Source organism: Lolium rigidum, chromosome 7 (genome assembly GCF_022539505.1).
Source record: "Lolium rigidum isolate FL_2022 chromosome 7, APGP_CSIRO_Lrig_0.1, whole genome shotgun sequence".
NCBI lineage: Eukaryota > Viridiplantae > Streptophyta > Magnoliopsida > Poales > Poaceae > Lolium > Lolium rigidum.
This window is the reverse complement of record NC_061514.1, coordinates 262,383,145-262,408,010: the sequence shown is the minus strand read 5'-3', so window position 1 is coordinate 262,408,010 and position 24,866 is coordinate 262,383,145. Positions and strand designations below refer to the sequence as shown.

Below are 24,866 nucleotides of genomic sequence, written 5' to 3'. Positions count from 1 at the left end.
CACCAACCAACCACCCGATCGAACAGGTCCAGGTCAAAGCGAGCATGCACGCGAGCTGTAAAGCTCTCCCCGATGGACCGGGTGCAGCTCATCGTGGGCGTGCGACGCGACCCACCCATGCGTATAAGAGGCCACGACGGCGACGAGAGCAGAAGAAGACACGAGAAGAAGAAGAACGGAGAGCAGCCGCACTGCAGCAGACACGTTACCTGCGAACTGCGATGAGTTCTTGCTCGGCGGCGGCCGTGGCGGCGGGAGGGCAGCAGCAGCAGGTCCGCGCAGCACGAGGCGGCCTCCCGCGACCGAGGCGGCCTAGCAGACCGGCGGCGGGCTCGCCAGGCCAGCGCCCCGCAGCCGGAAGCGACGCGTCCTGGGGGCGAGCGGGATACAGCTGGTGGGGCGGCGGCGCCGGAGCGCAGCTGCCCCCGGCGCCGAGGCGACAGTCGTGCAGAGCGGGCCTTGTTGGCAGGCCGCCGGCGCGCGTGCCGACGGGGAACCGGGAGCTGGTGCGGCGGGCGCTGTCGCCGCCGGCCACGGGCGTGCGTGGCGCCGCGCTCAGGAGGTGGAGCTTCCGGCCCACGCCCAGCCGGCTGCGGAACGCGTCGTGTCTTGCGTCCCCTGCATCGCCACGGCCATCGTGATCTTCGTAGCGTGCGGTGGTAGCAGAGCAGCTCGGTTCTCTTGGTGCAGGCTTTGTACATTCTTTTTTTTGTTGCGAAACACTAGTTTCTCTGGTTGTTTTGCCAAGTAATGGTGTTACGAATTAGCATGAGCATCTTCCCTGTTACCCTGAAAATCAAACTCGATCGGCACAGACGACAGAGACGAACACGAGAGGTTTTTTGCGCTGCGCTCAAGTTCTGCCGCTTTTCTCGTTCTTCCTTTTATTCGTCGAAAAGGGAAACGTGTCCGAGCAACGTGCTCCACTACTGATCGTAATATTCCATGATCCGAGCTTCATGCTAGACGAGCTACCACTAAGCGCGCGAGAGCCGCACAAATCGCAACCTCCGAACGTCCGACGAGCTAAAAATAATCCAAACATAAACGAGCCTAACTGACGAAACTGAAAGTAACACCTAGCTAGAAATTCAGAGATGGGGACGAAAACAGGGTTTAAGCCAACATTCCCGCCTGCATTGATATATCTTGCTGCGATTGCAATGATCGTGTGTGTGCGAAGTTCTTCTCCGATTCCAACACGTATATAATCTCCGTTTGGATGCGGAACCTAATCTCTATCGGAACAGGAAGAGATCCAGTGTCAAATCCGCAACCCCAGAGCCTGTCGCGTCCCTTTTTCCGTGCGCGCCTCAATCGTTCCTCAAACCTTGCCGACATGGACGCGGCCTCCGCAGCCTCGCAGACCGTCAGCGCCGGCTGGTTGTTGTTCGACGCGTGCGTCGGCCTAGAGAAGCAGCTCGCTAACACCGACACGGCCGCCGCCTGCGCCACGAGAACCGGCGGAGTCGTCGGCGTCTCCCTCCGCCTTGCCTCGCCGCCGGCTTTCTCCACCGTCCAGCTTTACAGCACCGAACGCGCGTACGGGAGGCGGGTCCTGGCCGCGGACAGGGACCTCCTCCTCATCAACATGGTCGTCCCCGTCCAAAATCACCATCCCGGCAACTACTACCCGGACAATTTCTTGGTCTACAAGGCCGATGCGCACGCGCCGTGGCTGCGGCCTCTGCCTTCTCCCCTGGACTGGATAGACCCTTCGTGGCCATGGATGCCGCATCTACATGGTCTCCTGCACTGTATAGGCCGGCACGAAAACGCCGCCATCGCCCGCAGCGGCGACGAGTTCTTCGTCGCGAATCTCAGCATAAACTACGTCAGCCCCACCGGCCTGTTGACCGCTAGCGACCAGGAGGAGGTGGCCGACTTGCTGCTCTACTCGTCCGAGAATAACACCTGGGAGGCCAAACGGCTCAATCTGCCCGCCGACCCGCGCAAGGAGTACGCGAACTGCAGGTGGAGAACGGATGCCGTCTTCTCCTCCGGCGGGTTCGCGTGCTGGGCGGACTACCACCGCGGCATCCTGCGCTACGACCTGTCCTCCGATGGCTCTAACCTCGGCTTCGTCCGCTTCCCTGGTATCCAGATGTGGCACGACGACCACGGAGTTCCTTCACCGCTCAGGACCGTGTCTGTCGTCGGCGACGATGGAGGCTTCGTAAAATTCGTCGATGTCGACAATGGCCGCTATCGATCCAGCAAGAGCGCCACTGGCTGCACAATCAGTGCCTGGATTTTGAGGACGCCGGAGTTGGAGTGGGAGAAGGACGCCACCGTCCAGCTCGACGAACTCTGGTCTCTCCCGGATTACAAAGACTCACCTTTGCCGCGAAACGTGCCGGCATACCCAGTCGTCGACCGACAGGACGCCGACCTTCTTCACTTCATACTACTGGAGGAGGATGCCGAGACTTGGATGGTCACGGTGAACCTAAAAAAGCGGTCTCTCATATCGTACGATCTCGAAAAGAACGTCATAAAGCACGCATCATTTTGTAACAGTAAAAGGATTTGCACTGATGTATGTAAGTACATGAGCAATCTGCAAGGAAACTAAATACTCGTGATGAATCAAATGTAAAGCGGAGACAAAGAATTGAGGGCTTGTTTGACAACGCAGTTTTTTCTCGGTATTTGAAAGATACCACGGTTTCTAAAAATACAACAGCTTGAAACACTTTGACTTGTATTGCTACAATAAAATACCAAAGTTACCACACTCATCCATCTTCTCCCGGTTCGCTCGCTCCGGGTGAATCGCGGCGTCGAAACCCTAGCGTTGCGAGGCCCTAGGGCGGCCTCTTCATGCCACCACCAAACCCTGTCGTGGTGGTGTCAGGCCTCTTCTTCCAAAGGGGGCGGGGACCTCTGGCTTGGCACCCGCGCATAGCAGAGCCGGCTCGCTGGGGCAGCGCTCTCAGACATCTGTGTGTTGCGTTCCTCCCTTGAGGCGCCGGTTGTGGAGCTCCATCCACACCCTTATGGTCGGTCTCGCCTCTCCGGGAAAAATCTTAGTTCTAGGTTCCCAGGTGGGCGATGACTGCAGCTACATCACGATTTTCCTAGAGGCATTGTATAGGAAGGCTTGTTCACATGTTGGCGTGTGTTTCTCTCATCGCTGGGATGATGGATTTCGAGGCAACAACTTTGAGTAGATGATGTTTGCAAGTTGAGTCGGCGGGTTCAGAATCCACGGTGGGTAGTCGTTTCATGGGGCGGACCTGTTGTCTGTGTGGGGCTTGGGTGACGATCTTGTCCCGCTAGTGTCGCGAGGCTTGATCAAAGCATCTAACTGGAGGCAAGTCAACTTATATGAGGGGCGCGGCTCTAGATGTTGGTGCTATCAAGTAGGTGGAAGTGATACCCCCGTTTGGAGGTTCAGGTACTGTGTTATATAGGCGGTGGAAAAGCCACACTTTGGTACATATACGGTGGGGCGCTATACTATATCGTACCCACACGTATATGAAAGTACAAACTCTAATATCCCCCTTAATCTAAACTTTTAATATCCCCCGTTCTCGGAAAACCTTTGTGAAACCATCTATAATCTGATCTTCGATAGAAATAAAACCTCATCTCCAACTTCTTATCTTCCACTTGTTTTCGAAAAAACTGAAAATCAATCTCAATATGTTTTGTGTAGGCATGAAATACTGGGTTTGCAGATAGGTAGGTAGCACCTCAATTTTCATACAAATACATGGTTCTTCTGTTAGTTTAGTACCAAGCTCACTCACAAGTGCTTCAACCCACATAAATTCTCCTAAAGAATTTTACCCAAGACTTGTATTCCGCATCTGTGCTAGAACGAGAGACAGTGGCTTGTTTTTCGGCACTTCAGGAGACCGAATTTGGTCTAATGAAAACTGCAAATCCTCCAGTAGAGTGTCTATCATTAATACAACGAGCCCTATCTGCATCTAAAAAGCACTCAACAAGGTAGAAGAAGATTTTTGGAATGTAATACCGAGCTGAATAGTTTCTAGACATATCTTAGAATTCTTTTGGCAACCGTCCAATGAACCGTGGTAGGTGCGTAAAGACACTAACAAAACCTTATTGAGAGAGAAAGAGAAATCATGACGTGTCAGAGTGAGGTACTGTAAAGAACCAACAATACTGCGATATCGTGAACTATCTTGAGAACCAAGAGTCTACCCTTCGAAGAGAGAGAGAGAGAGAGAGAGAGAGAGAGAGAGGATCATTAGAGGACACGGAGTGGGCGCAGCCTTGCACTTCTGCATGCCAACTTTTTCAAGCAATTTAGAAGCAAATTTTCCATGTGTTAATGGCGAACATTTGAAGTTTCTTCACCTTAATGCCTATGAAAAAGTGTAAGTCACCAAGATCCTTGATGGCAAAGTGTTATTGATAGTACAAAGTAAAGTAGAAATAGTATGACTAGAGGAGCTTGTCACTATAATGTCATCAACATATATCAAGACAAATGTAGTGATACCTGGCTTGTGAAGAGGAATAGAGATGTGTCGGCCTTGAAAGGGATGAGCCCAAGATCCTGCAACTTCAAGCTAAGATGAGAATACCATGCCCTAGGAGCTTGTTTGAGTTCATATAGAGCTTTATCCAACTTACAAATGTGATGGGAAGCATTAGGTTGTTCAAAACCTGGAGGTTATCTCAGTACACCTCCTCTTCCAGAACACCGTGGAGGAATGCGTTCTTGACATCTAGCTGCCGCAACTTTCAACCTCGAGAGAATGAAATAGTCAGAAAAACTGTAATAGTTGCTGCTTTAACAACTAGACTACAAATCTTTGTAGTCAATACTATAGTGTTGTTTTAAACCTCTTGCAACAAGATGAGCTTTATACATGTTAATTGTATCATCTGCATGTTTTTTGATCATGTAGACCCATTTGTAGTCAATCATATTCTTACCAGAACTTGGGAGAACAAGATGCCACGTATTGTTCCGAAGCAGTGCCTTATATTCTTCTTTCGTTGCTTTACGCCAATGTGTATCAATAAGAGCCTCAGAGTGAGAACTAGGTTCACCTATGCAGGTAAGAAAACCATAGAGAATCGTACCATCTTAATTTGGACATTTTCAGATGACGAATACGTTGTTGGAGTCTAGTGCGCACACAAGAAACAGTGAATACTATAATTCTTCGCGGTACATGAGATCCTGATAGAGGACCAAGAACGACATCGGGAAGAAGCTGCACCATAGCTGGTTGTGGAGCTCAATCCACGCCATTATGGTTAGTCTTGCTGCTACGGGAGAGATCTTAGTTCCAGCCTCTGATACGTCTCCAACGTATCTATAATTTCTTATGTTCCATGCTAGTTTTATGACAATACCTACATATTTTATTCATACTTTATATCATTTTTATGCATTTTCCGGAACTAACCTATTAACAAGATGCCGAAGCGCCAGTTCCTGTTTTCTGCTGATTTTGGTTTCAGAAACTCTACACAGGAAATATTCTCGGAATTGGACGAAACAAAAGTCAAACCTCCTATTTTTCCGAGGGACACACGGAGCCAGAAGGGCAAGCCCGGGGGAGGCCCAGGGCCTCCTCCCCATAGGGGGGCGCGGCCAGGACCCCAGACGCGCCGCCAGGTGGGGAGCCCACCACCTGGCTCCCCCGACGCTGCCTCTTCGCCTATATATTCCTCCGTCTTCGAAAACCCTAAAAAAATCAGTCATATTCCACAAAAAGTTACGTAGCTGCCGCCATCGCGAAGCCAAGTTCGGGGGACAGAAGTCTCTGTTCCGGCACGCCGCCGGGACGGGGAATTGCCCCCGGACTCCATCTCCATCGACACCACCGCCATCTTCATCACCGTTGCTGTCTCTCATGATGAGGAGGGAGTAGTTCTCCCCCGAGGCTGAGGGCTCTACCGGTAGCTATGTGGTTCATCTCTCTCTCTCTCATGGTGTGATCTTTATGTGATCATGAGCTTTGTATCACTATTAATCTATGTGCTACTCTAGTGATGTTATTAAAGTAGTCTATTCCTCCTCCATGATGTAAAGTGGACAGTGTGTGCATCATGTAGTACTTGGCGTAGGCTATGATTGTAATCTCTTGTGGATTATGAAGTTAACTTTTACTATGATAATATTGATGTGATCTATTCCCCCTTTCATAGCTATTGTTGACAGTGTGTATGCTATGTTAGTACTCGATCTAAATTGCAACGGTATTATCTTGGATTATGATTTGATGAGGATATCCCTATGAGTGGTGTTTGTCAAGTACTTGATGAACTTTGAGTGGAGCTTTTGTAGCCACTACGTGATGATTAGTGATTCCAATAGCTAGGAGAGTAATTCAGAGTAGCACAAGTGAAGAGAAGTTATCTAATTGTCCAATTATGTGATCATTGTTGAGAGTGTCCACTAGTGAAAGTATGATCCCTAGGCCTTGTTTCTAAGCATTGAAACACCGTTTCCAACAAGTTCTGTTACATATTCGCTTGCTGCCATTTTAATTTCAGATTGCAATTACTACTTATACTCATCCATATTACTTGTATTTCACTATCTCTTCGCCGAACTAGTGCACCTATACATCTGACAAGTGTATTAGGTGTGTTGGGGACACAAGAGACTTCTTGTATCTTAATTGCAGGGTTGCTTGAGAGGGATATCTTTGACCTCTACCTCCCTGAGTTCGATAAACCTTGGGTGATTCACTTAAGGGAAACTTGCTGCTGTTCTACAAACCTCTGCTCTTGGAGGCCCAACACTATCTACAGGAAAAGAAGCGTGCGTAGACATCAGCCTCCTAGCGGGGCGATGGTGGCAGCTACGTCACGACCTTCCTAGAGCCATCGTCTAGGAAGGCTAGTTCGCGTACGTGTTGGCGCGTGTTTCTCTCATCATCAGGATGATGAATGTCGAGGCAACGACTTTGAGTTGATGATGTTCGCAAGTTGAGGTGGCCGCCTCGGAATCCATTGTGGGCAGCAGTTTTATAGGGCGGACCAGTTGTCTGCATGTATCTAATAATAGTTGAATGACCGTCTGTTGTCGCAGCTCTCTAATCTTCTTTCTTTTCAGCACATGTAAATATGATGTATGTGAAAATTAATGTATTAAAGTTCCACATTATATTTACATATACATTAATTTAATACATTAATTTTCTAAGATATAATTCCACATGTAGGATATATTCCACATGTGCGTGTTGTATTTCTTTTTGGCACACATGTTTGGAGAATATGCACGTTCTATTCGAAACTCAAATCTTTTTCGTGTCCGACCCGAGTGGTGGACGAATCTAAATGGTTTGTCCCATCAGATTCTCCCTAACCATTTATTTCGCCTCCGCGTCTATAAAGAGGCCGCTTTTCGTCCTAGACGAACACGCAACACATGAGATTGCTTCGTTCCACGATCTTGCGCTGCTCCGTCTTTTTGTTTAGGATCCTAGTAGAGTTTATGTTCCTAGCTTTCGGTTTAGATTTGTTGTTTTCACCATGCTACTAATTCGTGTCCCTATAGTTTAATTGCAGTTTATATAGCCATGGTTTACCAACTATTTATTGGGATTAAAGCTAGTAAATTGCTCATATATTCAACACTTTTTTTTTGCTGTTCCTTTGCAACAACAGACCGGATTGTATGTTGATGGGCCTGTGGTCTTATTTATTTGATACAAGCATAAGTGGGCTGACATTTTTTTGGATTTGATTCTTTCTCATACAATATTTATGTACCCCTAATTTGAGTAGATTAATCGAGTCCCCTAGTGCTTTTAGTACTCTCTGATCCATATTATTTATCACTAAAATAGATTGGATGTATCTACAATTTAAATGTGTCTAGATACATCCATATTAGTATCAAGTAATATGAATCGGAGGGAGTATTAAAAAAGGCAACACTACAGAAATAGAAAAAGGTCAACCAAAAAGACATCGGTCTCTTACTTCCATTTGCACCAGTTTCATGAGTCCTGTCATTGAACTCGGGATCATGTGATGTGACTGCTAGCTAGCTCCATGGCTATTTCCTTTCGCACGCTAATTGCAAAAGGAAGTTCCCTAAACAGATGATAAGACAAGCAAAATCATTTCAAACTGAAAGGAAAAAACCAATCCTCAGTGCTTAGTCCTACTCCTGCAGGCTGCAGTTTCTGTCACTGCTGGTTAATACGAACAGCAAATTACTTTCAACACGTTCATTGTGCAAATTAGTCGCTACTACTATAAATTACGCGCCGCCGGGCAGGTATATGGGTTTAGCGATACACAGACTGGTCCACGACCAAGGAAGATCGAGTTCCAACATTGCAGTTGGCTGGCATGGCCAACATCAACATGGCAACATTCACCACGCATGTGGCTCCATGCATGATTCAGTTGAGCTGAGCATCGTGCCGAATCAATGCTGGTTATGGCCGCACTTGTTGGTTACCTCGCTCCGTGCCTAGTTGTCATTGTTCATAGAGCAGGCCTCGGCAGAGCTCGTGTCTGCAGGCGCTGATTGCAACAAGTCGATCTGCAGGCACTTCTATGGAGTAGGCACCCCTGGTACTGCTGCTAGCCTGGAGTGGGTAGAAGGCAGTACCTGTACCCGTATCCCTCTCAACGCCTCAACTAACGTTGGGGTCGACCGACCGAATTGCGTGACGATCGAGGAAACAGAAACGAGATTCGATGCTTCCAGTTTTAACTGACAGGTCCACAGATCCATGAAGTACCTGCAGAGCAGTATATTCATCTGTTTGCTGCTAGTTCACTGGTGTGCATGCACTGGGTAGGAGCCGGTTTACCATTAATGGTTTTGACAATTCATCATCATGAATGCGTCCATCATGTACTACTTCTACGAGGCTGGTCATAGTGGGGAGTAACTTAGACTAGTAACATAGCATATGTTACTAGTCTAGGTTACTACCATTATAGGAGAAAACCAAAACTGATCCCGGGTGCATATGCACCCGGTATGTATAAAACATATTTCAAAAACATAAAAGAATTAGGAAAAAAATTTAGCATGTAGAGGGACATGTTCTATGTGTGCACGTAAAGTTTCACATAAAATCGATAATTTTTATACCCTATGTAAAAAAGACAAATAATGCCTCGAGAAATAGACTATTTTAGCACAAAAAATTTGTCTTTTTTGCACAGGGTACAAAACATCTTGATTTTTACTGAGACAACTTTGTGAGCATGTAACATGTCAAGGTATACATGCGGCATTTTTATTTATATTTTTTTGACATTTGTAAATATATTTAATATGTATTTCAAATAAAGGGTGCATATGCACCCGGGTGCAGAAACACCCTGTCCCCATTATAGTGAGTAGTAACTTATATGTGGTGTCATGTATTGTGTTATTTATTATGTTGTAGACTCATCTTGTACTGGGGTATGTGATGTTATGGTAACATAGCTAGTTACCACCTCACTCTCTTTCTTCATTTATTGGCATGTCATGTCACTAAAATGCTTTGAGATGTGCAACATCTCAAAGGTAGTAACCTAGAGTCTACAAAGGTAGTAACCACATATATAAGGTAAGATGAGTCTACAACATAATAAATGATATAATGCATGACACCACATATAAGTTACTACCCACTATAAAGGTAGTAACCTAGAGTAATAACATGGCTTATGTTACTAGTCTAGGTTACTCCCCACTATGACCAGCCTGAGCTTCAAAGAGGAGTAGATGTTTCTAGAAGAAAAAAGGGGTTTACATGTATTTCTATCTGAAAAAAATACTACTACCCGATCTATGCATTTTGTGCTATGTTAGTATAAATACATGCATGTAATAGGTAATAGGTTCTATTCAAATAGGGGGGATTTGAATAATTGAACTTGCTAGATAAATTAAGTAATGTCAATCGAGAGAAGTTTTCCTGAGCAGGTGCGCAATGCACACCAACATCTGGGATGTTCATAGGTGCATCAAGATCCGTGCTAGTATTTTTTTCTCTCTGAAACAACTTTTTTCGTACATTCTAGTTGTTTTTAAATTTTATGACATCATAAAAATATTTAATGAACTGTTTTTAAATTTGAAATTACTCAAAAAATCAGAAAATATTTTTCGTACATTCTAGTTGTAATGTTTCTGTAACCAGAAAATTTTAAAATCCATACTATATATATTTTGTGAGATACAAAAAAGGCAAATTCATACTAGTATGGGTGTGTAGTGAGCAAACCTGCTCAACAACAGTTTTTTTTTGCGGGTATGTCGGTGTCAATCTAGTGATCTTAGTACCAGAACTACTACCTCCATACCGGATTAATGGGCAATTACGCACTTCTTTTGACTACTAATTTGGTCAATAAAATATAAGATATATATCACACAAAATTATATTATTGAAAACATTTTTTGAATACGAATCCAACAGTATAAAACAACAAAAATGGAGTAGACAGAGACTAGTTTGTCCGGCGAGTCTCTATCACTTAATTTACGTACCGACTAGTTGGAGAACCAACCGAGAATTGGGGGCAAATGGAGAGGAAATAAGTAGGCACCTCCATGGTCGATCGCAACCGGCGCTTAAAGAGCAGGAGAGAGTAGTTGGAACCTGGGCATAGCAACCAGATCAATAACTTCGAAGGGTCCCCGTCGATCGGCAACCAACTCCACCGCCGCGTCGACTTTGCCCGTCGCCCACGGTCACACGGCCGTTTCCCCCGCTCACCCGGCCGGCCGTCTGCGATCTCACTTGCACTCGCAATAACGCACGCGCGGCTCGGCGTGGCGGGAAGTTGGTACCAACGTCGTGACGTGCGATCCATAGGAGAATTGAACGCACCGCCTTTTCCCTCCCATTCCATCCCGCGGCGCGCCACTAGCACTACACCACGTCATAGAATTAAGGGCACTTGTCTTAGTGGCACTTATCAAAGTGCGGCTAATAGTAGTCAATTTGTGGCACTTTTCGGAAGTGCCCCTAATTGTGTACCTACTGGGGCACTTCTCAAATGTCTCAATATGTGTATACCTATTAGGGCACTTCTCCTAATGCCACAATAGATGTATATCTTTTGGGGCACTTCTAAGTGTCCCAATTTATCATTACTCACTTAACAATTATATACAACTTGTAATTACAAACACAAATAAACACAAAATTCCGTACTAACATTGCAGTTCATACATACTTACCCACATTGTATACTAGCATTACTTAATAGTCCATACCGACATTGCACTTCATATTTAGCAATCCATATTGACCTCACATTGAAGTCCATATTTAGAATTATTTAATAGTCCATAGTGACATTAGAGTTTAGTACACTTAATAGTCCATGCAGATTTGGACATCGAAGACAAAAGTAAGGAGCAGATGTTGATTTCATTGGAGACGATCCGATATGATGGGGCATGCAAGACGATCGAACACATGTGTGCAGTAGACTTTCGCAATAAACATGACAAGGCCACAATGCGCAAGATCTCTCCTTCGGCGATGGACCACAAAACTTTGGCTTTGGTACCAATGGTAGAAAAATTAGTGAGGGAACCGCGCGGGAGATAACTAACACCATCACCATCAGCGGTAACTATCTGAACGTAGCGACAGGAGCACACCAGGCCCACCGAGCCCAAAGCCCAAATGGCCCAAGGCACCGCGCGGGCTTAACCCTGTGGCGGCTAGGGAGGGAAGGGGGATGGTGCCGGCTGCGCTAGGGTTCGCGTTGCCTGCCCATGGGAAACGACAGGGAGGGCCAAACTATTTTTCTTTCACACTCTTTACTTAAAGCATCTCCAGTCACGTCCCCCAAAGCGCCCCCAAAGCTATTTGGGGCGCCGGACAAAAAACCCGTTCCAGTCGCGTCCCCAAAAGCCGATTTTTGTCCGGCGCGGCCCGATACGGTGTCCGGCGCCCCGAGCCCGTCCCCGTCCAATAGGGGACACTCCGGGCACGCCGAACACAACGAAAAGCGAGGCGAAGCGACACGGGCCCGACGCATCAGCGGCTCGGAAGGCTAAAACCCCGTCGCCTATCTTTGGTCAAGCGACGTTAATGGCGTCCCTGGTTTCCTAGGCGACGTAGGGACGCGTCTCGTCATGCATGGCCGCGTGGCCGTCTGCGCCGGCGTTATTGCGTGCAACCACCCGCTCACGCCGCTGTACATTAAGACGCTCTGCGGTTTGTCCCAATCTCTCACCGCTCCCAAATCTTCTCGTCGCCGCCGCCTCCCCCCTCCCAGATCTTCTCCTCGCCGCTCCAAACAATGTCGACCTCGTCCTCCCGCAAGATCGCCGCGACGAACGACTTCGGCCGCGACAGCCTAACCGTGGCGGAGGCGTGGGCGCTGTACCACGCCCGATATCCAGTCCCGCCGGACATGCGGCTGCCAAGCAGCGGCTCATCGCCAGCAGCGACGACCCCGAGGACTGCACAGGGATGCGGGCGGCGTGCTTAGCGTCGATGAACGACAAGGACGCCTGGAGGGGCGACCTCGACATGGTGATCGTCATGTCCATCCGCGACTCCGGCAAGCCGCTCGTGGACCTCACCGACAACGTCGAGGCAGGACCAAGCGGCTTGGTGAAGGACGAGCCCATTGACGAGCCCGTCGACGAGCGCATCAAGCAGGAGGTCATCACCGACGACATCTACAACTTCCACCAGTACTACGACGCCTCCGGCCACAGCAAGTACTTCTAGATTAGGTTTAGTTTAAATTTAGTCAAATTTCGTTCGAATCTATGTAATATATGCCAAGTTTGGACGAATCTAATCGAATCTCGCTTAAGTTTAAAATTTCCGAAATTTTGTTTGGTGGACGCGACTGGGGAGCGACGTCCCCCAAACGTGGCACGATCGAAACACGTCCCCCAAACGCTCAATCCGGCGCGGTTTGGGGGACGTTTTGGGGGACGCGACTGGAGATGCTCTTAGTGCCTTCCATATCTTCGCAATCATGCGGCTATGAAGTCGCCGTGAAGGGCCAGAGATTTTCCCCACTATCCATGAACATATGGTATTCTTTTGATATATCAATTTTTTTTCTTATTTACTTTGAATTTGTTAAGATCTCTTTATTATGGATTTAAGCAAAAGTAATTTCCTAAAAGAATTGCAATAAAGGTTATTTGGGCTCTGGTCCACGTGGTATCTGGGCAATTCGGCCCAAGAAGGCAGGTCCTTGGTTGGGTCGGGTTAGAGCCACACCGACCCAACCCCTCCCACTCTCTCGTCCTTCACGCGACACGCACGCACGCAGGTTCCCCCATGGCGACGCCGCGCTGCCGCTTTTTCCCAGCCGCCACCGGCCTTCTCCGGCGTCGCTGCCTACCGGCCCTGCTCCGCCTCCTCCTGAACTCCGAATCCCCCAGCTCGATTTGGCTTTGGTGGTCTCTCTCGTTCGCCCCCGACCCCGATACCCTAGCCACTGCCGGCCGATTCGGCCATCGCCGGCCTCGGCGAGCATTGCCGTCGGTCGAGGTGGCGCCGCCATGGCCGTCTCCGTCCGCTCCCCTTCGCCGCTTCTTCACCTCTGTCGTTTGGCTGATGCGGTCTCGCCTCGGACTCTGCCCTGGCTTATTACCGCTGCCGCGCGTCCACGCAGCACTGGCCGGACTTCCGCCGGCCCTTCAACTGCCGCGACGCCGCCACTAGCATCGACACGCCCCTGGCCAAACCAAGCTGTGGAATCGGCTTGGTTGCCAGCGCGGTGCCGCGCTCCGTCTGCTGCTCCCCAATGGCGACCCCGCCTCCTCGTCGACCACGAGCCCCAGCTCGAGCTCCTGGTGGTTATGTGGTGTTAGTTGCTGCTGCGGTGGTGATGGGGTACTGCAGTACTGCTGCTCTGGTGCTTACTTCAGCTGCGACCCCGACATTGGCGGAACGGTGCCGTAGGCGAACCCCGGCGTCCTCTGCCTTGCCTGCCTCCTCTACAGGACACTGTGAGCTACTCCTCTCTTTCTCTAGGCCATAAATTTGGTGGTCATGAATTTGCTTGTGCTCGAACTGGTTGTTGTATGTCAATGGGGATCATCATATGATGCAATGTGAACCTGCTGCTAACTTATTACTAATAATAATGCCTCCGTTTTGGATGATTTGATCATCCCAAACATGGGTGTGGCCTGATTTTATATCCTGATGAAACTGAAGCGTAATAATGTTGTTAAATAGGTACTGTTTTAGTGGCTGATGGAATAGGTGTTACATACACCATCTGGATGGGCTACATATACATTCAGGTTATACAATTTAGGGTATTGATTTCCCTAGTGATGATTTTGGTTGATTTAGAGTGCTTCTATGGGCTGTGTTACTGATCCTAGATTATCAGGTGATAGTCTGTTCATACATCATCATGGCCTGGGACATATTGATATATACTTGTTAGATCACCTATGGGCTTATAGTTATTGTAGCTTTCTTGTGGGCTTCAGATGATCCATTGATCATCTGATCACTTGCAGGGTTGGAAAATATATGTGGTTGTTGTGGTGTAAAGTGAATACTTTGCTAGCTCCCTGACATGGTTTGCTTGCTGGTAGTGTGCAAAGTGTTGATATGCATACTTTAAATTGATATGCTGCTTATACATGGTTACTTTATTTGATGGCTGGCTTTTGGCCTTGCTTGCTTTTCTGGTTCTACTTAGTTAGCCTAGGAGTGATTTCCTGGACCCTAAGTACATACTTCTACAGCTAGTGGATTTGGGTGAAGGGCTGTACTATATATTTTTGATGTGTACTTGATTCTTTGGCCCTGGCAGCATATAATTGAATTAATTAGGATCCCAGTTGCCGAGGTTGCATATATTCGAATTTGGAACATGGTGAAATGAGATATTTCAGAATCACTAGCATATCAGGCAAACGCATGTCTAATCATGTTTGAGTTTGATGTAGAAGTGTTCAACTTTTAAGAGTTGATTTGGCCACTAAAACGAAACTGCACTTCAACTTTACGGACAAATATGCAATATTTCTGTTTTTAAGGGATCGATGCAAGTAGTTTTTGCTCTTTGAAAAATAATACACAACACATATTCTTCATCTGTATTCGTAACTTTGTCGCTCTTGCATTCGCAGTCGCAGATCTCCCAGGCCTCCCTCGATGAGAACCTCCTCAGCCCTCGTCATCCCTCCCCCCCGCGCGATCAGGTATCATATACATCCCTCATTGTTGTCATTACTAGTTACAGAAGGTAGATTCCTTAAGAAAAAAAATTATAGAGTGCATACTGTTTGTCTCCAGCCCAATTGTGACATTCATTTATCTTTACATTGGTGACCAGAGATTCTCCTTGCATGATGACTTGTCGAAGAGGATGTCTTCATTTCCAGCCAATTCAGCTTCTTCTGTGCGTGATGAATCTCAGTTGCAAATGGCAAAAACTTCAAGCAAAGCTATCCTTCGGTGGAACCCCTCTCTTCCAGATAGAAAATGTAAACTCAAACCCTTATGCCTGACAGATTTTTCATTTCATTAACATGCACTTCAAGCACAATTAATTTGGTATGTTGAGTAGGTTCAAAAGAATCATATCATTCATTGAGTTTGTAAGGTTGACTAGTGCATGCTGTGCACCTGAAGGTTATCTAAACACACACTGTATATTATTTTTCTAAGCTGCGAAATTGTCTTACTCCAATTGATGGTGCTTCAACAGGACAGATTAATGAGGATGTTGAGCGCAAATTTCAGCATGTTGCAAGTTCAGTGCATAAGATGGGAATGGTATTAGACTCTGTTCAAAATGATGTTATGCAGTTAAACAGAGCCATGAAGGAGGCACCACTAGATTGTAAGCTCCCATTATTTCTACTATGATCATAAAGGTTTCCATAACTACTGAAACTTTTGTTCATGAATTTTGCACTCAAACTACATTGCTAACAACTGGTGCATCAACTAACTGAGCGCATGTCTTTGTTTTCTTCAGCAGGTAGCATACAGAAAAAGTTTGTGCTTGTAGAGACCTCTCCAGCAAATTGTAAGCATCGTCGCTGCTTCAGTTCTTTTCCCTACCTTTTTTAAAACAACAAAGTTTCGTTTATTGAGACATGCTACCGCAGCTTAAGGGACAAGACGATCTCAAGGCGCTCCTTGAAGGCAGCACAAAAAGCAATCCTGACCAGATGACAGCTCTGAACAACCACACCAGCAAACTAGATGAGATATTATCGACACTTTCAATGATTCAATCCTGAAGCAAGTGCAGGAAGATTTGAGGCAACTGAAGGGTGACATCTTCAGAATATTTACAAAAGAGATGGAGGTACAGTTGCTATGATCAACCACAAGTATTGACACTACTCTGTTCATTTGTCTCTAGAAATTATTCTGATGGTTGGTTGACATGTGCATATAAGAAACTATCTTGCTGAGTTACCTGTATGTGAAGTCCTCTCTTATGTCCATATGCGTGGGTTCAGTTTCATATAAACATATTAACTGGTTTGTATCATTTTCTTTTCGAGGGCATCATATCATTTTCTTGTGTATCTTATTTATTTTTAGAAGGTTAAAAGATGGTTTAAAATACACGTAAAATTCTGTATATGGTCTGACATGCTCAAATGCCATGGCTTCAAGTACTAGAGCAACTAATATAAAGTTTGCTGATCTTTGCCTCTCTGTACAGGGGATTGTTAGAGCTATCAGTTCTCTCAATAGTTGGCCTGATGCAATGCAAGCACCGACAGCATGTGTCCTTTTTACCCAACTGATTAAATGCACAAGTATTGCAGCATTCCCCTCTTACTCTTTTTTTCTTTGCTTTGCTGAAGTTTCCTTTATTTTTAAAATTTGCTATTTATCTGTAAGACGGTTTCCTTGTTGCACAGCCGGTTCATTGGTGAGAGTAGCTTACCTGTTGTGCTTTAACAGGTCCGCAGATTTTATGCCCGGTTATCCTTTAATTTTCCCCCCTTTGTTGCTGCATGTATACTAGTTTTTCATTTTATCCAATCTGGTAGAAAGAGCCGCAGGGATTATTATCCAGGAGGTGCTTGTACCCCTTTCCAGAGCCCGTTTTTTACATATCATACAGTACGATTTGGTGTGCACCTGGTGAATTGCTGCTAAAATCAATTCTGTAGCTTTAGCCTACCTGCTATTACCTCTGTTTACTTGGCTAAAACATGCTTTTTGGTAGTATAATTTTCATCTCCGTTTTGCTGAATCATTATCACTACTCTCAAGGTACAATGCTAAATACTCAAGGTGATGTTGATCACTGATGTCTTACCATCTCAGTTGTCTGTGTTCAACTGAAGGTGATGCTGATCAGTGATGTTCGAAGTCGAAATATGGTGATGATTTTGACAGTATACAAACCGAGAGTGTCATAATTTTCTTCTCCGTTTTGCTCTGTAAGACATAGTTAGATATTATGTTGAACGCAACAAAGTGCATTGGATTCTTGTATGACAGTATATATGTTGGTACTGTGTGTTCTTATTCATGTATGACAGTATGTGCTCATTCTTGTATGACATAATGTTCATATTATGTGCTCATTCTTGGATGACAGTGAGCAGCACATGAAATGGTTCTTGAGGAATTTTGGAAAGTGCCACAAAATAGGTTTTGGGGCACATCTCAAAGTACCCTTAATTGGATTTAGTGGCACTTGGCAAAGTGCCCCTAATTGGATATAGTGGCACTTGGCAAAGTGCCCCTAATTCGATTTAGTGGCACTTGGCAAAGTGCCCCTAGTTGGATTTAGTGGCACTTTTAGAAGTGCCCCTAGTTGGATTTAGTGGCACTTTAGAAATGCCACTAATTGGATTTAGTGGCACTTGAGAAGTGCCCCTAATTGGATTTAGTGGCACTTGAGAAGTGCCCTTAGGTAGTGCCCCAAATACATTTAGAGACGCAAGTAAAGGTGGCACTTGAAAAAGTGCCCCTATAGCTAATTAGTGGCACTTTGATTTAAATTTAGGGCACTTTGAAATGCCCCAAATCTTATACTGTGATGTAGTGTAGGCTCGATTCCGCGCGCTCTATATAAGCTCGCCGTGGCGATCACCATCCACCACAACGAAAGCAACAGCCAGCGATCGGGACAGCAGCTAGCAAAGCTCACTCACTCGCTAGCTCTACCAACTAGCCGCCATCACACCTAGCTAGTGACCCGATCGACGATCGGCATGGCCAAGTCGGCGTCTCTGCTGATCCTCGCGGTCCTAGTGGCCGCGGCGTGCTTCGCCCAGCTGGGCTCGGCGGCGCGAGGTGTCCCGGCGGAGAAGCCCGTGGCCGCGGCGGCGGACGCGGTGAAGCGGCCGGAGACGTTCCAGGAGGCGACGGTGCTGATCCCGGGGATCGGGCGGTACGAGCTGGGCACCCACTACAGGCCGGACCTCGGCGGGCTGGACCACAGCATCCCGGCCGCCGCCAACGGGCAGTTCCTCCCCGGCGCCGACGACACCTGGGTGCCCAACCCAGGCTTCGAGGTGCCCAACCCCTTCCGCCCCGGCTCCGAGTCTCCATGATCGAGCCGGCCATCCATCGATCGGTAGCTAGCTAGCTAGCCTGCTATAAATCATTTTCCTCTTAATTAGCGTGTGTTTGCTACAATAAAATAGCTGCTACATGGCCATGCATGTCGCATGCATGTATCTGCGACTGCGTGCGCCGACGGCGTTTTGGTGTTTGATTGAGTGTGTGTGTGTGTTTATGGAGTATGGGTGGATGCATATGTAGGAAGCATCCATCACGTATCTCCCTTGGTTTGTTGATGCTAGCATTGTGCTTTTCAGTCCCCTTGTAAGTTGATGAATTATGAATTGAGCTTTGCCATCGCCAGCGTACATTGTCATTATCTACCGGTATATGGTTGGATCGTTTGGTCCTTAATTTCTGCCGAGAGCTCGAACAAAAATCATGTCACATACTGTTGTGGGTATACTTTATGGGTATATCAACGGCGTGGCCTAGATCCGGCAAGCCCGGGTGGTCCATAGTTGGTGATGAGGCATGTGGCTCATCGGGTGGCCCAGTTGCTGTAGATCCTGAAGGATGAAGTCCAGCCCAGGGAACGAGAAGCCGGATCTCAACCGACCTACGAAGGAGGCCGGATCCATGACAGCCCATGAAGTATCCGGATCCAGCACGTTCTTAGAGGAAGGCGGATCCTTGACGTACACGGCAAGACATTATACCGTAGTTAGGCAACTTGTATTCCGGCTAGGACTTTCCATGTAAACCCTAGATCCATGCGCCTTTATAAGCCGGATCCCGGGAGCCCTAGAGGCACAACCACAACTCATTGTAACAACGCGAAAGCGCCCAGATAATTCCAGACAAGCAGCAGTAGGCCCTGTCATCGTGCAGGTGTTCCGAAGCTAGGTAAATCGCGTACCACCGTCCCGTGTGCACTCCGCCCTATGGCCCCTACTTCTTCTCCCCCTCGTGAGGATCCCTCCTCCGAGGTACCGTCGATTAGGCAACGACGGTTGGCGCCCACCGTGGGGCCAGAGGCGTCTGGAGGACGGAACCGGGAGGGTTCCGCCATGGGAAGCTACGACGACACCATCGCTGTGGGGCGCGTCCTTTATGCCGGAAATCTGCTGATCGTCCCTCCGGATGAGTGCTGGATTCCGGCCAAGACTGACCCCATCAAGCTCTCCATCGTCCCAGTTGGCGGCATACACATCTTCATCGGGGAAACCGTCGATTCCGACGGAAACCCACTGGTAAGTAGCGCTGACGCGACCGCCGCAGAGTAGGACGCAGTCGCGAAGATCCGATCTGAGACGCAGGAACTTCCCAAGGAAGATTCCATCTTAGATCTGGAAAAATCAAAGCCCACTGATACGTCTCCGAGGTATCGATAATTTCTTATGTTCTATGCCATATTATTGATGATACCTACATGTTTTATGCACACTTTATGTCATATTCGTGCATTTTCTGGAACTAACCTATTAACAAGATGCCGAAGTGCCAGTTCTCGTTTTCTGCTGTTTTTGGTTTCGAAATCCTAGTAACGAAATATTCTCGGAATTGGACGAAACGAAGACCCAGGTTCCTATTTTCACCGGAAGCATCCAGAACACCCGGGAAGGACCAGAGGGGGGCACTGGGCCCCCAGACCATAGGCCGGCGTGGCCCAGGCCCTGGCCGCGCCGCCATATGGTGTGGCCACCCCTTCGACCCTCCTGCGCCGCCTCTTCGCCTATATAAAGCCTCCTTCGTGAAACCCCTGATGCGAAAAACCACGATACGGAAAACCTTCCAGAGCCGCCGCCATCGCGAAGCCAAGATCTGGGGGACAGGAGTCTCTGTTCCGGCACCCTGCCGGAGCGGGGAAGTGCCCCCGGAAGGCTTCTCCATCGACACCGCTGCCATCTCCATCGCCATCTTCATCACCGCTGCTGCTCCCATGAGGAGGGAGTAGTTCTCCATCGAGGCTCGGGGCTGTACCGGTAGCTATGTGGTTCATCTCTCTCCTATGTACTTCAATACAATAATCTCATGAGCTGCCTTACATGATTGAGATTCATATGATGATGCTTGTAATCTAGATGTCATTATGCTAGTCAAGTGAGTTTTACCTATGTGATCTCCGGAGACTCCTTGTCCCACGTGTGTAAAGGTGACGGTGTGTGCACCGTGTGGGTCTCTTAGGCTATATTTCACAGAATACTTATTCACTGATGAATGGCATAGTGAGGTGCTTATTTATATCTCTTTATGATTGCAATGTGTTTGTATCACAATTTATCTATGTGCTACTCTAGCAATGTTATTAAAGTAGTTTTATTCCTCCTGCACGTGTGCAAAGGTGACAGTGTGTGCACCGTGTTAGTACTTGGTTTATGCTATGATCATGATCTCTTGTAGATTGCGAAGTTAACTATTGCTATGATAATATTGATGTGATCTATTCCTCCTACATATGCATGAAGGTGACGAGTGTGCATGCTATGTTAGTACTTGGTTTAGTCTTTTGATCTATCTTACACTAAAGGTTACTAAAATATGAGCATTATTGTGGAGCTTGTTAACTCCGACATTGAGGGTTCGTGTAATCCTACGCAATGTGTTCATCATCCAACAAGAGTGTAGAGTATGCATTTATCTATTCCGTTATGTGATCAAAGTTGAGAGTGTCCACTAGTGAAAGTCTAATCCCTAGGCCTTGTTCCTAAATATCGCTATCGTCTGCTTGTTTACTTGTTTTTTCGCGTTACTACTTGCTGCGTTACTACTACTTGTTTACTCGTCCTGGGCAAAGCACTTTTACGGTGCCGTTGCTACTACTTATTCATACCACCTGTATTTCACTATCTCTTCGCCGAACTAGTGCACCTATTAGGTGTGTTGGGGACACAAGAGACTTCTTGCTTTGTGGTTGCGGGGTTGCATGAGAGGGATATCTTTGACCTCTTCCTCCCCGAGATCGATAAACCTTGGGTGATCCACTTAAGGGAAACTTGCTCGCTGTTCTACAAACCTCTGCTCTTGGAGGCCCAACACTGTCTACAAGAATAGAAGCTCCCGTAGACATCAAGCTATTTTCCGGCGCCGTTGCCGGGAGGAAAGGTAAAAAGGCACTCATACTCCGGTTCCAGGTAACAGTACTTTTCTGGCGCCATTGTGTTTGTGCTCGAAGCTATTTCCTTTAGATCCTGCAATTGCATCTTTTTTTTTCTTGTTTACACTAGTTTGGCATAATGGACAACAATGAGCTTCTTATTCTATTTCCTGATTTAAAACATGGATTGTTTGATGCGAAAATTAAAAAACCTATGAAATCTTATTTGCATGCTTGGTAGTAATATTAGTATGAACGCTTTGAACACCATTGTTGATAATGATATAGAAAGTTCTAAGCTTGGGGAAGCTGGTTTTCATGATCTTTTTAGTCCCCCAAGCATTGAGGAGAAAATTTTCTTTGACGATACTTTGCCTCCTATTTATGATGATAATGATAGTGGTCTTTTGGTGCCACCTACTATGGAGAGTAAATTTTGTTGTGATTATACTATGCCTCCTACACTTGATGAGAATAATAATGATAGCTACTTTGTTGAATTTGCTCCCTCTACAACTAATAAAATTGATTATGCCTATGTGGAGAGTAATAATTTTATGCATGAGACTCATGATAAGAATGCTTTATGTGATAGTTATATTGTTGAGTTTGCTCATGATGCTACTGAAAGTTATTATGAGAGAGGAAAATATGGTTGTAGAAATTTTCATGTTACTAAAATGCCTCTCTATGTGCTGAAATTTTTGAAGCTACACTTGTTTTATCTTCCTATGCTTGTTACTTTGCTCTTCATGAACTTGTTTATTTACAAGATTCCTATGCATAGGAAGCATGTTAGACTTAAATATGTTTTGAATTTGCCTTTTGATGCTCTCTTTTGCTTCAACTACTATTTCTTGCGAGTGCATCATTAAAACTGCTGAGCCCATCTTAACGGCTATAAAGAAAGAACTTCTTGGGAGATAACCCATGTGTTATTTTGCTACAGTACTTTGTTTTATATTTGTGTCTTGGAAGTTGTTTACTACTGTAGCAACCTCTCCTTATCTTAGTTTTGTGTTTTGTTGTGCCAAGTAAAGTCTTTGATAGTAAAGTAAGTACTAGATTTGGATTACTGCGCAGAAACAGATTTCTTTGCTGTCACGAATCTGGGTCTAATTCTCTGTAGGTAACTCAGAAAATTATGCCAATTTACGTGAGTGATCCTCAGATATGTACGCAACTTTCATTCAATTTGGGCATTTTCATTTGAGCAAGTCTGGTGCCCTTTTAAAATTCGTCTTTACGGACTGTTCTGTTTTGACAGATTCTGCCTTTTATTTCGCATTGCTTCTTTCGCTGTGTTGGGTGGATTTCTTTGTTCCATTACCTTCCAAGTAGCTTTGAGCAATGTCCAGAAGTGTTAAGAATGATTGTGTCACCTCTGAACATGTGAGTTTTTGATTATGCACTAATCCTCTAATGAGTTTGTTTCGAGTTTGGTGTGGAGGAAGTTTTCAAGGGTCAAGAGAGGAGGATGATATACTATGATCAAGGAGAGTGAAAACTCTAAGCTTGGGGATGCCCCGGTGGTTCACCCCTGCATATTCTAAGAAGACTCAAGCGTCTAAGCTTGGGGATGCCCAAGGCATCCCCTTCTTCATCGACAAATTATCAGGTTCCTTCTCTTGAAACTATATTTTTATTCGGCCACATCTTATGTACTTTACTTGGAGCGTCTGTGTGCTTTTGTTTTTGTTTTTGTTTGAATAAATGCTTGTGTGAGAGAGAGAGACACGCTCCGCTGGTTTATATGAACACATGTGTTCTTAGCTTTTAATTTTCATGGCGAAGTTTCTTCTTCGTTAATTTGTTATATGGTTGGAATTGGAAAATGATACATGTAGTAAATTGCTATAATGTCTTGGATAATTTGATACTTGGCAATTGTTGTGCTCATGTTTAAGCTCTTGCATCATATACTTTGCACCCATTAATGAAGAAATACTTAGAACTTGCTAATTTGGTTTGCATATTTGGTTTCTCTAGAGTCTAGATAACATCTAGTATTGAGTTTTGAACAACAAGGAAGACGATATGGAGTCTTATAATGTTTACCATATGACTTTTATGTGAGTTTTGCTGTACCGTTCATCCTTGTGTTTGTTTCAAATAGCCTTGCTAGCCTAAACCTTGTATCGAGAGGGAATACTTCTCATGCATCCAAAATACTTGAGCCAACCACTATGCCATTTGTGTCCACCATACCTACCTACTACATGGTATTTATCCGCCATTCCAAAGTAAATTGCTTGAGTGCTACCTTTAAAATTTCATCATTCACCTTTGCAATATATAGCTCATGGGACAAATAGCTTAAAAACTATTGTGGTATTGAATATGTACTTATGCACTTTATCTCTTATTAAGTTGCTTGTTGAGCGATAACCATGTTTCTGGGGACGCCATCAACTATTCTTTGTTGAATATCATGTGAGTTGCTATGCATGTCCGTCTTGTCCGAAGCAAGAGAGATCTACCACCTTCATGGTTGGAGCATGCATATTGTTAGAGAAGAACTTTGGGCCGCTAACTAAAGCCATGATTCATGGTGGAAGTTTCGGTTTGGACATATATCCTCAATCTCATATGAGAATAATAATTGTTGCCACATGCTTATGCATTAAAGAGGAGTCCATTATCTGTTGTCCATGTTGTCCCGGTATGGATGTCTAAGTTGAGAATAATCAAAAGCGAGAAATCCAAAATGCGAGCTTTCTCCTTAGACCTTTGTACGGGCGGCATGGAGGTACCCCATTGTGACACTTGGTCAAAACATGTGCATTGCAAAGATCCGGTAGTCCAAGTTAATTAGGACAAGGTGCGGGCACTATTAGTATACTATGCATGAGACTTGCAACTTGTAAGATATAATGTACATAACTCATATGCTTTATTACTACCGTTGACAAAATTGTTTCATGTTTTCAAAATAAAAGCTCTAGCACAAATATAGCAATCGATGCTTTCCTCTTTGAAGGACCATTCCTTTACTTTTATGTTGAGTCAGTTCACCTATCTCTCTCCACCTCAAGAAGCAAACACTTGTGTGAACTGTGCATTGATTCCTACATACTTGCATATTGTACTTGTTATATTACTCTATGTTGACAATTATCCATGAGATATACATGTTACAAGTTGAAAGCAACCGCTGAAACTTAATCTTCCTTTGTGTTGCTTCAATACCTTTACTTTGATTTATTGCTTTATGAGTTAACTCTTATGCAAGACTTATTAATACTTGTCTTGAAGTACTATTCATGAAAAGTCTTTGCTTTATGATTCACTTGTTTACTCATGTCATTACCATTGTTTTGATCGCTGCATCCACTACATATGTTTACAAATAGTATGATCAA

General features: G+C 45.7%; 3 protein-coding genes across 5 annotated transcripts; all 3 read left to right on the top strand.

Moving 5' to 3' along the window:
• The first annotated feature begins 221 nt into the window (after positions 1–221).
• On the top strand, positions 222–791 carry LOC124670561 (circumsporozoite protein-like). Its single transcript, XM_047207042.1, has one exon. It carries the CDS (start codon positions 222–224, stop codon positions 639–641), a length of 420 nt encoding a protein of 139 aa, XP_047062998.1. The 3' UTR covers positions 642–791.
• A 12,810-nt stretch (positions 792–13,601) lies between these two features.
• On the top strand, positions 13,602–17,458 carry LOC124675339. 3 transcript variants are annotated; one of them, XR_006993248.1, is made up of 7 exons: positions 13,602–13,906; positions 15,050–15,121; positions 15,256–15,406; positions 15,636–15,765; positions 15,904–15,954; positions 16,037–16,239; positions 16,606–17,458. XR_006993248.1 is itself a non-coding variant. In XM_047211410.1 (6 exons), the coding sequence occupies exons 1-5, from the start codon at positions 15,075–15,077 to the stop codon at positions 16,039–16,041; spliced, it is 384 nt and encodes a 127-aa protein (XP_047067366.1). In that variant the 5' UTR covers positions 14,844–15,074; the 3' UTR covers positions 16,042–16,239; positions 16,606–17,458. The 3 variants fall into 3 exon arrangements, 1 of the variants encoding a protein (XP_047067366.1); XR_006993247.1 differs by lacking the exon at positions 13,602–13,906 and having other exon boundaries at positions 14,844–15,121; positions 16,606–16,702; positions 17,166–17,458; XM_047211410.1 differs by lacking the exon at positions 13,602–13,906 and having other exon boundaries at positions 14,844–15,121.
• Positions 17,459–18,115: 657 nt separating this feature from the next.
• LOC124675340 (putative cell wall protein) lies at positions 18,116–18,663 on the top strand. The gene has a single exon (XM_047211412.1). It carries the CDS (start codon positions 18,116–18,118, stop codon positions 18,455–18,457), a length of 342 nt encoding a protein of 113 aa, XP_047067368.1. The 3' UTR covers positions 18,458–18,663.
• The last annotated feature ends 6,203 nt before the right edge of the window (positions 18,664–24,866 follow it).